The following is a 16,132-nucleotide window of genomic DNA, read 5'->3' as shown; positions in this document are numbered from 1 at the left end:
CAGGGGGTAAAAAAGAAACTAGATGTAATTTAGCAACATGAGACAGTACAGAAGCACTAACTATTTTAAGCCACCACACTGAAGTCTCATGTCCCTGACTGGGGAAGCCCAAAAAAGGTTCCAAGAGTGTTTCTGCCTTGATTCATTAGTCTATAGCTCCAAAAAGTGATAGCTTTTCAATTTATTATACTAATTTTGGGGTGCCAAGGTATCCTTTTCTTCAGAGAACACATAACCCAGAAAAGTCTCACAGGGAAGACGCTAACAGTAGCTGTGTCTTGAGGAATCTCTGCTGTTCTGAATAAGGAACGTGGCCACATAGTGTTGTGCTTACGAGACAATCTTTTGGAAGAGATCTAGTCATACAAATGACCTGGATCTTATAAATCCCATAAAAGAGTCCAGACAATTTCTTAATACACTGATTTCCTGTAGTGGTCTCATTACGGTTGGCAACTTAGTATGTATTACATCTTTGATGATGGCGACTCTAAGTCCGTGGTTCTCAGCAGAGGAACTTTGGAAAACCGTGGGGGCATTTTTGGTTGTCACGGTAATTGGTAGGGGAGTGTTACTGGTATTTAGTGGGTAGGGCCAGGGATCTTGACATTTCGAAAGTGTAGGACAGTCTCCCAGAACAAAAAAACCATGCCATATCTGGTACAATTTTCAAGTGTTCCAATGAAAAGTTCACATGAGTGAGAAATCTATTTATAATTATCTGAGTTTAGAACTTTATTCCACTTTACATATCAACAAAGGTATTGTTGTAGTTTTAATACAAAACAATAATAGTTTTTCCAAGAATGCAACGTGTATAAACCAAGAGAAAACTCATATATATATATTTTTTTAATGTAACCTTATTTGGAAATAGGGTCTTTTTTTTTTTTTAATTTATTTTTATATTTATTTTTTGGCTGTGTTGGGTCTTCGTTTCTGTGCGAGGGCTTTCTCTAGTTGCGGCAAGTGGGGGCCACTCTTTATCGCGGTGCGTGGGCCTCTCACTATCGTGGCCTCTTTTTGCGGAGCACAGGCTCCAGACGCGCAGGCTCACTAGTTGTGGCTCACGGGCCTAGTTGCTCCACGGCACGTGGGATCTTCCCAGACCAGGGCTCGAACCCGTATCCCCTGTGTTGGCAGGCAGATTCTCAACCACTGCGCCACCAGGGAAGCCAGAAAACTCATATTTTTGATATTGTTGTTATTCAGAAATTTACAAAAAGTTGATTATAATTTCAGAAAATTATATAATTTGGCAATATTTCTCTGATGCTCTGGAACCAGTAACACATTTCTATGTATATACATTTGTAGCACTCACATTCAAATAATGCTATAAGTAAGTACAAATATCTGACTATTCAACTCTACTTGTACCCAAGCACTTACATATTGAAATACACATTATTTTATTATAAATTACTTTCCTTTTATTCTTCCTTCATATTTCAGTAAGATTTTACATTTATTTTTTAAAAATTATATGTACCTAGCTATGCTATATCTGAATTTCATTTCAAGAAAATACTGGGCCGTTGCAAAACATATTTTTTAATCAAAAGGGGTCAGTGAATCTGACAAGGGTGAAAATTACGGATCTAAACCAATCACGGTAACCCCAGTTCCTTTGCCAGGACTGGTGGGGCATGAGCATGTGATCCAGTTCTGCTCAGTGACATGACAGAGTACCCTGGAGGACTTCTGGGAAAGGTTTCCTTGCTCTTGGGAGAGAGGAAGAAATGGTCCTTCTTCCTCTTCATGTCAGTCTGGGATGGCTTAAAGAGCTGTAACCATCTTGCTATCAGCCTGAGGATGAAGTAAGCACAGAGAGGAGGCAGCTCCAAGAGAATCACAGATAGATGAAACTGAGCCCTGACAGCCTTCATCTGAAGTCCACCTTACCTCTGGACTTCTAGCTATGTAATGTCATGAATTCCCTTATGTACAATCCAGGTTGAATCAGGTTTTCTCTTATTTGCAGCTGAAAGCAGCCTAACACAGAGGTGCCGTGTAGAAATGACACTGGAAGGGAAGATAAGGGGAAGCAGTGGAGAAGACTGGAGAAAGAATAAGCTTGGGAATCCGATATATTGAAGTTTAAATCTCAATTCTGTGGTTTACTAGCTGTATAACCTTGGACAAATTACTTAACCTCCCTGAGCTTCAGCTTCCTCATTTATAAAATGGAAACAGGAGTATGTGCTTTTACGTGGCCATTATGAGGGTTAATGAGCACTTGTTAAGCTCGGAACTAGTGCTTGGCATGGTGCCAGCCCTCAATAGCTGGTGGCTGTTATTAACTATTGTTATGTGGAGAAAGGAAAAGGACTCACAGCAGTCTGAGCAGTGATGTGTGTGCAACCCACAATTTTGGCTCCAGCCAAAGGTTTCTCTCCTTGAGCTCTCTTCCTCAAAGCCATCAGCGCCGGCATTTCTGAAAAGGCCCAATACACACGCAGCAATTTTAGTGAGGAGGGATGAGAGGTAAAGAATAACAGAAAAATGTACTCTCTTAAGATAAGATCCTTCCCCAGTCAGGTTCTCTGTTAGATTAAGCTTCTCAAGGGATCAAAACATTAAACTTGATTTTTCTGTTATAAGAGACTTCCAGAGGTAAATGGTCCAATGTTTAATTCCCTATATCCCAGTCCCCCTTATCTAGTCTCTCCCCCTTTTCCTTGTACAGGGGTTCTTTCTAGACCCTCTAGAGTTTACTCCCTCCCCACAGTGTTTCCTGAGCCCATATTTCTTTTGTTATAAGTATTCTTCAAAATCACACTGAAATTTCACAAACTACTAGACCCCAGGATGTAAAAAGGAATTAACATGGACAAAAAGACACAGGCAGCTTGAGAGGAAAAGGTGTTTACTTTCTTTACCTTGTTCAGCAATTTCAATTTCTCTTCGTCCAAACTCTGCCTGTTTGATGTTCTTCACACAGAAGTCACTGTTTCCCTTAGAGTTCTTTTGCTGCTTGTCCCTGGGAGATGTCTCATCATCAGAGCTATCTGTATATGAAGCAGCTGGAATGACAGAATAAAATACCTTTAGGGGAAAAAATGGCTTCCTCTAAAACTCCAAACCATGGAGTGAACTGAGGCTTTTCTAGTAATCCAGCACCTTGTAAATTTACACATTTGGTAAGCACCTAAGTGGCACCAAGGAGCTGTGTCAATCATCACCCATGGAAAGTGCTATCCACAGGCCAGAAAGAGGAAGCTGAGAGACGTTGCCAAAGACATTCCCCCTGGGTAGCATTAAGTTGGAATCTAAGGCTAACTTTATCTTCAGAACATGCAGAAGTCCTTGAAAATGAAAAAAGAGAGAGGTTATTCCACGGTAGCAATAGGTTCAAGTTCTTAATGCATGATCATGGTGATTAACCTGTGGGTTTCTGGGATCCTAGCTACCCTTCTCTGCTTGCTGCTTAAACACCTGATGTAATTTGTGTTTCAGTACAGTAACTGAACAGATAAGACCTAGAAAACAAGGAACCCATGGGAAAGTAATTAAGAACCACACAAAAAGTGTTTGTCTGACAAAACAGAGCTTTCTTTTTTAAGACTGGCTCTGATGAGGCTGAACTATGCCTGCAGACCCAATTAGACATTGACAATGAAGTATTCAGTGTGTTCTCCCTTCTTGCTGGCCTCAGTGGGTCCTGCATTAGGCATTTTAGATTCCCAAAGAAGCAGATAAATCCTCTTTCAGTATAATTAAATGCTCTGATGACTAATCCATTTAGCAACATACACTAGAGGGTGGAAGGTCTAAGACTTTTGATTGTGGCTAATAGGCAGCTACTGCTGCTGCCATTCCCATGTTTGACTGAGGTCTTTTTAGTCTTCATATAATTCTGTAGTTGCTAATCATTTGCTGGATGATTTGAAGTAATCTCTTTCTTTGATTTATGTTTAAGTTCCTGAGGATAGTTTCTTCCTAAGCAGTCCTCAAGGTTTTGGGGGGAGGAAGGTTGGGGACATAAAGCACTGTCTATAAAGCATTATATATTTCTCAATGAGATAAGAAGTACTTCCATCACTTTTAAGGGGAGAAAGCTGCAAAAGCTCAGAGCTCCTAGGGTATCCTGATCTACTTATATCCAGAGAATTAAGGCATTTCTGGGATTTCTTAGCAAAGGGTCTATCTCTGGGAGGGCTGTAAAAGGCAAGTCTGACCTTGCCCAGTTAATCAAGCATGGTGCTACAAAATGTTTGGGCAGGAGGGGCCCGAGTGTCTCTCTTGGAGCTGGAAAACTGCCCTAGAGCAAAGTCCCAACACGAGGCAACAAGAAAGAACATGAACACCAGGGGAGGTGGGGGAATTAATAAATCCCCAAAGGGACTTTTGTTCTTGAAAGGAGATAATCTGTACAAAAAGTCTATGGTTCTCCCTCCTAGGGTGAGTGAGAGCTCAAAGTACCTTTGGCAACAGAGCCCAGAAACAGTTTCTTGGGCAGTCACCTGTTTCACCAATCAATACTCAGAAATGGCTTATGAGTCAGAGGCTTAGGGGAACCATGCTTCTATCACCTGAGAGAAGAAAGATAACAGCCATCCTAATCCTGATCCAAATTTATAGAAAAGTTGCTTTTGAAGAAAGTCTTCACATTCAGAGTATCCTGAAATTTCAAATCCTTTTCCAGAGCCATGATGATTTTTATGCTCCCTAATGGCCATTTAAATACAGTGGTTAAGTGTTCTGGAGTCAGAGAGATTTTGGTTGAAGTCTCAGTCTCTGCTTCTGGGTATAAAGTAGAGGTGATACCAGAACCTTTTTCATAGGGTTGTTAATTCATTCATGTATTCAGTCATTCACACATTCAGTTGTTCATTCAATGAACTTTTACTGTGCATCTACTATGTACCAGGCACAGTCTAAGTGCTGGGGATACAGGACAGATATCAACTGTCTTTGCCTTCATGGGATTTTCAGTCTAGTAGGTGAGTCAGACATGAAATAACTAATTACAGAATTAATTATTTAGAGTTTTTCTTTCCGTATGGTTGTAATATGTGCTATGAAGCAGACTATATAATATGCAGACATGATTTGTCAGAGTCAAGTTGTTGAGAAGATTAAATAAAATAATGTACGTAAAGTGCTTAGTGCAATGCTGGCATAAAGTAATTAAGCACTCAGTAAATGATACCTGATATTATTACTGGGTTTTGTACATATTTTTAATTCAATACCAAATATAACATCTTCAAGCGTTCTTACTTAGCTTTAGGATTTTGAATGGGAAAGGAATGACATACATACAATATTATTTAGCAGTTTCTTTTTTTCTCTACCTCCGTCATCTATTAATTTACCCAAGCAGCAGGTGGTTGGCTGGCAGTGATGAAAAAGGTTGAGACTGGAGTCCTAACTCTACCCAGAATAGCTCTCCTCTCCCTATGCCTCTTCAGCTTTTAAGGACGAGTCAGGGGAAAAAAGCCAACCAAACAACAACAAACCCCCCTAAAATTCTCCTTAAGAGAAGTACTCAAATTTTTGGTTTTCTTCCAACTCAAAGAAAAAAATTATTTATACTACTTCCCTTTTCTAAAGGGAAAAAACAGTATTTTCTTTTCTTAACAGTAGTCAACTGGTTATAGTTAGTTCAACCAATCTTTTTCTTTGAGCCAAAATGGATTTGTTTTCAAAGAGCCCTTTATACAGACCTGTTATCAAGTGAGATCCAAAAGTATCAGTTGTCTAGACTGTACTAATATGTGAATGCAAAATGGCTGACACACTTAGACCAAGAGAATGTTATTGTTGCAAACACAGTGGAAAGATTATTCCTGAACTACCATTTTTTTTTAATCCATAACTCATTTCTGCCACTATATTTAAAGTAGCATATTCATGAAAATAGTTGAGATAGAATTAAAAATTCTTCCTAGGAAAATTTAGAGAAACCCAACACACACACACACACACACACACACACACACACACATATATATACACACACATGCTTGAACAGTTTCTAAAGTGTTTGGAATTGTCAGCACATTCTGAAGCCCAGAGTCATAATTTAGTTAAAAATGAACAACCGATAATCAAGACAATCACCTACTGAAGTACAGGTCTGAGACCTTAGCTCTAGCTTCACCTCTAACTGGTTAAGTGACCAATTTTCAATTTATCCAACCATAAAATAGGGAGTATAATAGATCCTCTCTCGCCCCATGCTCTCCCTTTCCCCTAACTCCCACCAGAAAAATCTTATGACTAAATGAGATAATCACAAAAAAAGGGTTCAATTTCTAGGTAGAAAAGTGATACTAAGTACAAAATAACTCTATCATGGGATGTTCTCTTGTTTCATGGTATCTCAGAATCAAAACATAATTTGGTGAATCACTAATCCACAATCGACCCCATGGAACTGGCATACATATGTTCTATGGCTCAAGCCTGATTAAGCCTTACCTCCTAGCAGCTGTGATATTGTGGGTTATTGCTAGGAGAAGAAGCAGTCAGACTTCTGGCTGAATTAGTCCTATTAGACTATTTTAAGTCAGGCAGTTCCTCTTGGGCCCAATCTATTCATTTGGTAATGGAATAACAGTAATGACCTGTGTGTCAATGTGCAGCAGATTTCATTGATAACACTCTAGAAATATGTGAAAAGCTATGTTAGCAACCAAAATATAGACAAACAAAACTTTGTTATTTGGAAAAATCTGAAAATACTTCAAGCTTTAGGAGAACCAATTATGAACTAAGGAACTTTACTCCTCTTTCCTTATCCTTAACCAATTAACTCACTGCAAAGACAGCTTTTTCAGAAATATATCACTGAGAATGATCCGACTTTGAAGAAAATCTCTTCTATTCATTTGTTTTTAAGGGTTTTGTGCTTAGAGAAAGAGTTTTTAGAAGTTTGTTTTTTATAAAATAATTTCAAGGATTGATGTAGCCCCTTTCAGTCTGGGTTCCACTAGAATTAAGCCCTAATGTCTTGAAGCATCCACTGAATATATGAATTAACTTCTCTCCTCTGCATCTATCAGGGTACTAGTTATGATCCCTCCTCTGAAGAACCATCCTTTTCTGTGTTCTGTGATTCCCAGGAGGAACCTGGTTGAAAAGGCCAGAAGAGGTTCCTAAATAAAAGCATGGCAAAACTTAGTATTAGGATCATTAGGAAGGGAGAGTACGCCACAGCCTAAGTAAGACTCTAAGTATCTTCATCAAAACAAGCACTTTGGACAGGAAGGTATCTTTTTTTGAAATGTCATAAACCTTCCAACTCTTCATATACAGAGAGTGTATCAGAGGTGTATACTCCTTTACAGGGGTGTAAAGTTGTATAATAAGAATGTCTCTGGACACCTTTCCCCAATATGTATTTATTGAGCACCTCTTAAGTGTCAAACACAGTTCTAAGTGGTGGGAATAGAGCAATACCAAAGAGATAAAAATCTCTGCTCTCATGGATCTCATATTCAAGTAAGGGAAGAAAGACAACAATAAATTATATGTTATACGATAATAAGCGCTATGGAGAAAAATAAAGGAGGAAAATTTGATAGGTGTAGGGTGTCTGTACAATTTTAAAAGAGGATAGGTTTCAGTGAGAAGGTGATCTTTGGTTAAGAACCTAAGGAGGCAAGATACCCAGTGAGGGCATCCTAGAGCATTCCAGGCAGAGGAAATAGCAAGTGCAAAGGCCTTAAGGCAGGAGAATGCCTGGCATGTTTCAAAATGACAGTTAGTAGGATAGTACGACTGGAGTGAACAAAATGGCCAGGGGAGGAGGAAAGTTTGGGAAATTAGAGATGTGATTAGAAATATAATGTGAGGGTGGATGGTATAGGGTCTTGTAGGCCATTGTGAGAACTTTAGCTCTTACTCAGAGCGAGACTGGGAAGCCACTGGAGGGTTTGGAGCGAAGAAGTGATACGATCTGACTTATTTTAAAAAATGAATCTGGGGCTTCCCTGGTGGCGCAGTGGTTGAGAATCTGCCTGCCAATGCAGGGGACACGGGTTCGAGCCCTGGTCTGGGAAGATCCCACATGCCGCGGAGCAACTGGGCCCGTGAGCCACGACTACTGAGCCTGAGCGTCTGGAGCCTCTGCTCCGCAACAAGAGAGGCCGCGATAGTGAGAGGCCTGCGCACCGCGATGAAGAGTGGCCCCCACTTGCCGCAACTGGAGAAAGCCCTCACACAGAAACGAAGACCCAACACAGCCAAAAATAAACATAATAAATAAATAATAAATTAAAAATTAAAAAAAAAAAATAAAAGAATCTGGCTGCAGCATTGAGAATAGACTGAAGAGGGGCAAGGTTGGAACTCAGCAATTCAGTTTTTAAGACATGGGAGGGCTGAGATGCCTATAAAACATCCAGGTGAAAGGCCTGAGCAGGCAGTTGAATATCTGGGGCTAGTGTGCAGAGGAGAGATTTGGGCTAGAGATAAAATTTGAGAATCAAACACCAGTATATGGTATTTAAAACTATGAGACTGAATGAGTTCACTTGGGAAGAGATAAACACAGAAGGGAAGAAGTCCAAGGATCAGTCTTTGGGGCTCTAACAATGTTAATTTCTATAGTCAATTAAAATATAACATATGCTGAAAATGGGTTCCAAGTTCTTACTGACATGCATTTGCATATCTTCTCATATTTAGAAAGCTGTAATTCTGTTATTCCTGGCTTTTCATTTGATGAGTATGGAGCTTTTTCTGTGTTACCTCATATAACTTTCCCATTGCGTCTGTTATGAGCATTTCAGGCTGTCAGAGTTTTCCAGGATCACACAACAAATCACACACTGATCAAAGCCTAGAAACTTGGGCTTCCCTGGTGGCGCAGTGGTTAAGAATCCGCCTGCCAATGTAGGGGACACGGGTTCGAGTCCTGGTCCGTGAAGATCCCACATGCCGCCCACGCGCAGCAACAAAGACCCAACGCAGCCAAAAATAAAAAAAAATAAAATAAAATAAAAAAAGCCTAGAAACTAGGTCTCTCCTAACTCCCAGTCCAAGACTATAGGCAGTAGGCATCTCCATTCACAGTCTGTTTAAAAGGGTTTGACAATTGCTCACGTGGAAACAAGAGAAGATAACAGTGTGTGTGACACAGCTGCAAAAGCAACATAATCAAAAGCAACAGCAAACATAATCTTAGGTTTCATTTGAAAAGCACTGAGTTTATGGAAATAACACCTACTATAGATTATTTTGGACCATACCTAGAATATTATATTCACAGGCATAATATTTTTAAAAGGACACAATCTGGACTATATCCAGATGAGGTTAACCAGGACAGTGGGATGCCCCCCAAATCAGGCAGCCAAATATGGTGATTTTTATTTCTAAATAAAATCTTTAAATTTTAGGGATTGTATAAGAGCTTATTGGGAGCTAAATTACTAGATCAAGCAAGGATCAACCTATGATCTAAAATGCTCCCAAAGAGGCCAGATGGCCATTTGTCAGGGATGCCATCAAGGCAATTCCAGCATCCAATGGGAAGCTGAATAACTGATCTTTAAGTTATTTTCCAAGTCCCAGGATGTTTCGACTCCATACTCCCGAACTTAGTACCCTTAAATGGATATACAAGGTTGATAATTTTTTTTACTATAGAAATGGCAATTTCACATAGTTCAACCTAAAAGGTCCAATCTATGCAGGGTGGTGACATCAGTCAAAATCACTCACCAATGAGCTATACCAGGCAACTATGTGTTCACTTAAAAAAGAAAGGCGTCAAACCCACTCTTCTGGGTAAATAGATACTTTGTAAGTACCCTCCCTGCATAGGGGACTTCTGTGGGAAGGCAGGCATTGGTTTTCTCTGCAGGAACATAGTTGGAAATGTGGATCCAGTGTGTAGGGAAGAGATTGAGCTGAAGTTAAATTTTAGTACTATTATTATTTAGTTATCAATCTTTAGATAACATGCACAAACTCAAGAGTCTAAAATGTACACACTCTTTTACAATTCACATTTGCACAACTATTATAGTTTCCAGAGTTATAGTAACTGGTTCATGAATTTTCAATAGTTATTGAAAATTATTTATTTAATTATTTATTATTCTGCTGGTTATTTTAGCAGAATAAGATAGGTACAAAATTTGTATCTTTAGACCAAAATCCTTAGGGATTTACATTATGTGATTGTGGGGGAAATGTAAAACAAGAAATGTAAAAAGTGTAAATAACAATCTACCCAATCTAAAAGTTACAGTGTCTCAAATAAGCTTTCTTCAACTTTACATAACAAACACTACTTTCCTATTTGTGTGAAAAACAAAATTTCAGGTCACGATGAAAATTTTCTAATGAATGTTCTATTTATAATGTGAAGAGGTAACTAGGATGAACACTCAGCTTCCTACCACATTCCTACATAAGAGCAAAATAAAATAGCTCCATATTAGATCAGACATAAACTGGGTGCTATGAACAAATGGTCAATAGCTAGTGGGAAGCAGCCGCATAGCACAGGGAGATCAGCTCGGTGCTTTGTGGCCACCTAGAGGGGTGGGATAGGGAGGGTGGGAGGGAGACGCAAGAGGGAGGGGATATGGGGATATATGTATACATATAGCTGGTTCACTTTGTTATACAGCAGAAACTAACACAACGTTGTAAAGCAATTATACTCCAATAAAGATGTTAAAAAAACAAAACAAAACAAAACAAACAAAAAACAAATGGTCAGTGCTGACAAAAGGTCTCACATGTTAATATTCATCTGGCATTAAATGATAACTCAAGCCCAGGGCCCATATATTGGAATTAATGCCACTGCCAGGAAGGAAGGAGTAACAGACAATACAATGTCACAGCTTAGAAGAGAAGGCAAAGGGCTCACTTGAACTAGCTACAATGATTTCACTGTTTCTCGGGGCAATTAAGGTTTCCCAGATGGATGTATGGGGAACCCCTCTTTTATTTTCAAAGAATGGAAAAAACACAAGTCTTCATACATGCCGCTCAGTGAAGGTCATTAGTGAGCAACATACTCTCACCCTCTGAATAAGTCAGAGCTCAGTTTCCTTAATCACCCTCTTCTGCCTTTACTGGAAGAGGAAGCCTCTATTAAGCTCCACTCTGAATCCCCAACAGGAATCCAAAGTTTCCATCCAGAATTTTGGTCCAAATTTCCACTGAGAATCGAAGTGTTTATACCAAAACATAGGCTTGATCATTCTTAATTAGCCTGGGATAGACAGGAGGGTCCGTTGATCATACTTAAGTAGCCTCCACAAGTGGGTCCATAGCCGTTCAGTCCTCACCTGAGCTATAGCTGTCAGTAGATGACTGAGAAATGGAGCGAGACAGAGAGCGACGTCCAATTTTGGTGGGACGTTTGTTGAATTCTTGCTTCTGGTCAGCAAATTGGATCTGCTAAGAAAAAGAACTCTAGTTACACAAAGGAAAATAACCTCCATTTTGAGACAGCAATTCAAGGCTTGCATTATAGGATCTTACCTTCCCTCATAGCTGATCTGATTGCACTAACCCACATTTGGAATGTTAAGACTGTTGGAGAGAATGATTTTTCATTCTTTACCTACTCTGTTTCTATGAAATTTAAATCCTGGAACCACTCTCTGACTATATACCTCTTGCAATCAAAGGGAGAAGGGGATGTACCGGTTAAAATAAATTTTTAGAAAGTCGAGTCATATTCAGAAATCCTTTCTACAGTTTCACTGAAAATTAAAGCTGGAAAGAATCTTTGAGACTATCTATTCCAGTCTTCATATATCTAAGATGAGAAACTGCAAGATACAGAAAGGTAAAGTGACCTGCCTTCAGGTTTTAAGATTCTCAGGAAATAGTATGGTATAATAGAAAAAAAAAAAAGCTTTCTATTCATACAGAGCTTTCTGGAACTGCATTTAAACCCTGGTTAGGTCACTCATTAGCTATATGCTGTTCATCAAGATGTTTTTGTGACCCTCCTCTTCTCCTAAATACAACAAAGATGAAAGAACTTATTTCAAAAGTTTTAGAGAGGGTTATATGAAACAATGTATGCAAACCGTGAAACATAGCAGGTGATTCAATTAATACCTGGCTCCTCAACTCCCACCCCTACAAATTCACTGTTCTTGTAACTCTTGCAGGTAGTCACTCTAGCTTTTTAAAGGCTTTCTAAAATGCATTAATTAGCTTTTTAGTACTAATAAGTATAGTAAAAATTAATCTATTATTTAAAAAAAATTTTTTTAATTTTGGCCACGCCCTGCAGCTTGCAGGATCTTAGTTGCCCAACCAGAGAATGAACCCAGGCCACGGCAGTGAAAGCAGAGTCCTAACCACTGGACCACCAGGGAATTCCCTAACTTATAATTTTTAATGTTTGGTATCACAAAATACTAAAAGCCACAAGGTTGATAATTTGTTAACTATAACAGATGTAGGAGTGGATAAGTGGACTGAATATGTATCAACCTCAGTACTCTTGGAGGTTGCATTTTGGACAATATCTGATCATGACTTTTTTGCAATTTTATCTCTTTTACCTACTGTTCAAGGTTCAGCTGATACCTTATAACACTTCACATCAAAGCTCATATCATTATTCAACAAATATCTTTCTTTCTTTTTCCCTAAATGAATGTTTGCATAATTGCTTAGATGTAGATCCAATTGGCACGGAGGCAGGAAAAATCAAAGATCTGACAACTGATTCTGCTTTTCATGATAAAAAGATGGTTCCTTGATGGGCAGAACACAGATACGGCACACCAGAATGAAAGCAGCACATTTCCTGCAGTTAGAGGTAACTACTGAGTCATTTGAGTATTCAGACAAGGGGACCAATGCCAAATCAAATTAGCTTAGCGTGCCTTTTAGGGGAATTCATAGCATTTTCATAGCTATAACAACAAATATAGCCTGTGTAGTACTTTAGAGTTTGCAAATTGTTTTCAGCAATAAGAAAATTCTTTGGATCGGAAGCATTTCCCAAAATGAAAAATGGCAAAATTATTTTACTGAAGTAGCAATTTATTCCAAAAAGATAAAGTGCCCTTTTATGCAGTTCCATGGAATGTACATGAACTTCCATGTACTTCTCCTATCACAGTGAATACAACTATCTACCTGTAACCTGTACAAACTAGGCTCCATAAAGGCAGGAGCCATGTATCTTATTCACCTTTATATCCTCAGGCGAAAACGCCTGACACATAATAGGCAACCATGTGCCAAAACGATGAATCTTACTCTATCTTCAGAGTCTGTACTTGATTGAATATTAAGTAAATATGGTAACCATAAGCCAAGTCTACAGTTAAAAGAATTTTTAAGGGTAAAAAAAAAAAAAAAAGTGGGGAAGGGGAAGAAGGTGGGTGAGAAGATGGGGAAGGGAGTAGCAGTCAAGCTCAAAACCCTGGCTTGCATTTCACCAACCTTGTTCAAGACAATAATATGTCTTTATTCTTTTTTAGAGGCCCATCTAGGAAAAGGAGTAGTCATTGACTTTCCAAAGGCCACAATGAGTCACTAATGTCAGTCGTGCCTACTTTTAAAAAAGAGTAACAGACAAACCCTGCCTTAGATTATGTACCACCCCCTCCCACTCACACACCACTAGAGGGGGCCAGTCACTCTACCGCTCTAGATTTGTAGGATGGGGTGGGTGGGCACACACCCATTTACCCCAATACCAAACCATGTAGCCATCTAGCTGCGCCATCATTTCAAACCAGTTACCTTAAACTGAGCTCTCTTCTCTATAAAGTCCCCTCCATTTACAGTACTTCCTCCTACCCAAGTCAAGTTTAGGATATCTTTTTTTTTTTCTGGCTGCGCTGTGCAGTTTGTGGGATCTCAGTTCCCGGACCAGGGATCAAACCCATACCCCCTGCAGTGGAAGCGCAGAGCCCTAACCACTGTCCCGTCAGGGAATTCCCGAGTTTAGGCTATCTTTTGGCACTCAAGACTAGGCTAGGTAGGCTTTCTGCACTCAGAGACATAGGGTTCTAAATCTTGTTTACTTGTCAGTCCCTGAACTCAAGTTTCTTTAAGACAGAAGAATATTAAAAAGAGACTAATCACTTATATAGAATAAGTCATACAATTTCCCCAAGAAATAAATGTTTATCTTTTACTGACAACCCATCCCTGGTGCCCACCTCCCCTTAACAGTTACGTGCCATTACATTTTTCACTCCTACTTGTAATACAGTAATCTTCCCACCCCGGTTGGGACACTCTGGTAGGTTCTACCTCTAACTTTCCTACCTTATCTGAAATCAGAGAGTCCTTTAAGGGAACCCTCCTTATCCATTTGAGAGAAAATTGCCTAATTCCAACAGGCAGCAAGGCGAGGAAGGGAAAGAGACTGTTAGGAGAGGCGCAGCTCACCTTACGCCAGAAGAAGGGACGAAAGCAGGAACGGAGGGCAAAAGCAGCTGGCCTTTTACAACAGTGGCTATAGCGGCAGCAAGACTGGTAAATAAGAGCTTAGCCTCACCTGGGCTTTAATCCCAGAGTTGCCATTGACAATGTATTTCTTCTTGTTGCTCAGCATAGTGACATCACCAGCCCTACTGCCACCTCTCCAGTCCAGGGGCCCTTGTGGCTAGGCCTTTAAACTTTCCTCATCAGCAATTCTGTTGGCTCTGGTTCCAGCTAGCTTTTCTTTTCGTTGTTTTGGTGGTGGTGCCTTCCCTGGAGACGCTGAAGCAGCTCCAACGACCCCTCCAGCAGTAGAGCCCAATTTAATAAGGCATTTCTGTTAGTGGCTCATCAGCCATTCCTAATTCTGGTGGCTGTTTTGCTTTTATTATTATTATTTTTTCCCTAAACACCTAATTACACGGATCCTCTGACCTCTAAACTTTAACAAGTCCCTTGACAAGGCCCAACTTGCATGTGCATAACAATAGCTTATTTATATAACCGGTGCACTTTTTTACCTGCTATAATTAACTTGCTAATTAGCTTCCTTTTTAACCTTACCTCCTCCTTTTCCATGTCAGATGACTTTAGTTAACCTAGTCTCATTAGAAAAAAATTAACTACAGAGCCACTAAAACAATGAGGGAATTTATAAAGATGGTAAGAAAAAAAAAAAAAAAAAAAAAATGGAGCCAAGTGCTCAGGCAGCCCCTAACCTACACTCTGTGTCCTTGGGTTAGTCAAACTGGGAACACAGGTTTCAGCTCTGTCACCAAGAAAATCAACTTTCCCAGACCACTGCTTTACTCTTAATTGTTCATCTTTTTATGCAGGTTTTGACATTCGGTTTCTAGTCCCATCTCAAGATTGTTGCTGATTAGGTGTCCAGTGATCTGCTTGCTTTTTTCAAAAACTGTGTTTTGTGGAAGGTGTGACTGGCATAGGGAGTTTTCTATTTCCCCAGGGCCCCCAGAATCATAATGACCTTGTTGCATATCAAATAGAGTCAAATGAAAGGGCAAAGAATCACATTATTTATCTGTTGGTTTCTGAAAGGGACCCAGTGAATAGGAAAGCTACATTCAACTATATGTTACAGAGATTGGGGTGGGAATGTGATTTGAATTCTTCCTCTAGAATGAGTGCTTGTTCATAACGTAATGGCACATGTGATGATCAGTAATGTCTTAGCATCACTGAAATGAGGGATCACATGTCTGCTACTCCATGAGAAAGTGAGCTCCTCCAGGTCAAGCATCACGTTTACTCATCCTTTTATTCTTCCTGCCAAGTACAACATTTGGCACAGGGAGAAAGGTACTAAATATATATATGAATAAATAAATGAAAGATTTGTTTTTATGTGTACAGCTTTTCTCCCTTAATGGAGGCATAGACTCTGATTGATTCTTTGATTTATGCATCAGAAACTTATTGGGTTCCTAGAGTGTCAGGCGTTAAAAATGTAGAACAAAACATATAGTTCCTGCCCTCAAATAGTTCATGGAAGAGTCAATCACAGGTACAGAAAGATATACAAGCTTGTACTATAACAGAAATGTGTTCAAGATTCAGTGGCAGCATACAACTTGGTAAGATAAAGTCAGCAGGGTATGTTAGGGAAGTTTTCCTAGAAGAGGAGTTTAATCTGATACTTGACTCAGGAGAATGAATTTGCAAGATGAGTGAAGTAGGGTGGCCCTTCTAGGTACATAGAACAATATTCACAGAGCAAAAGGAACAGGGA

General features: G+C 39.5%; 1 protein-coding gene across 7 annotated transcripts in view; it reads right to left on the bottom strand.

Annotated features, from left to right (window-relative positions):
* AHCYL2 (adenosylhomocysteinase like 2) overlaps positions 1 to 16,132 on the bottom strand; it is a 174,552-nt gene that overhangs the window by 40,255 nt on the left and 118,165 nt on the right. For 2 of the 7 annotated variants that reach the window (XM_068549426.1, XM_068549427.1), the window contains exons 2-4: positions 11,265 to 11,376; positions 2,883 to 3,026; positions 2,337 to 2,437 (exon numbers count right to left, since the gene is read on the bottom strand). In XM_068549426.1, coding sequence (XP_068405527.1) covers positions 2,337 to 2,437; positions 2,883 to 3,026; positions 11,265 to 11,376 — 357 coding nt within the window. Of the gene's footprint in view, positions 1 to 2,336; positions 2,438 to 2,882; positions 3,027 to 11,264; positions 11,377 to 14,349; positions 14,860 to 16,132 lie in introns of those variants that run through there. The other 5 variants (XM_068549429.1, XM_068549430.1, XM_068549431.1 and 2 more) reach the window with 5 other exon arrangements.

This window comes from Eschrichtius robustus, chromosome 8 (genome assembly GCF_028021215.1).
Source record: "Eschrichtius robustus isolate mEscRob2 chromosome 8, mEscRob2.pri, whole genome shotgun sequence".
Lineage (NCBI taxonomy): Eukaryota > Metazoa > Chordata > Mammalia > Artiodactyla > Eschrichtiidae > Eschrichtius > Eschrichtius robustus.
This window is presented reverse-complemented; position numbering and strand designations above follow the sequence as displayed.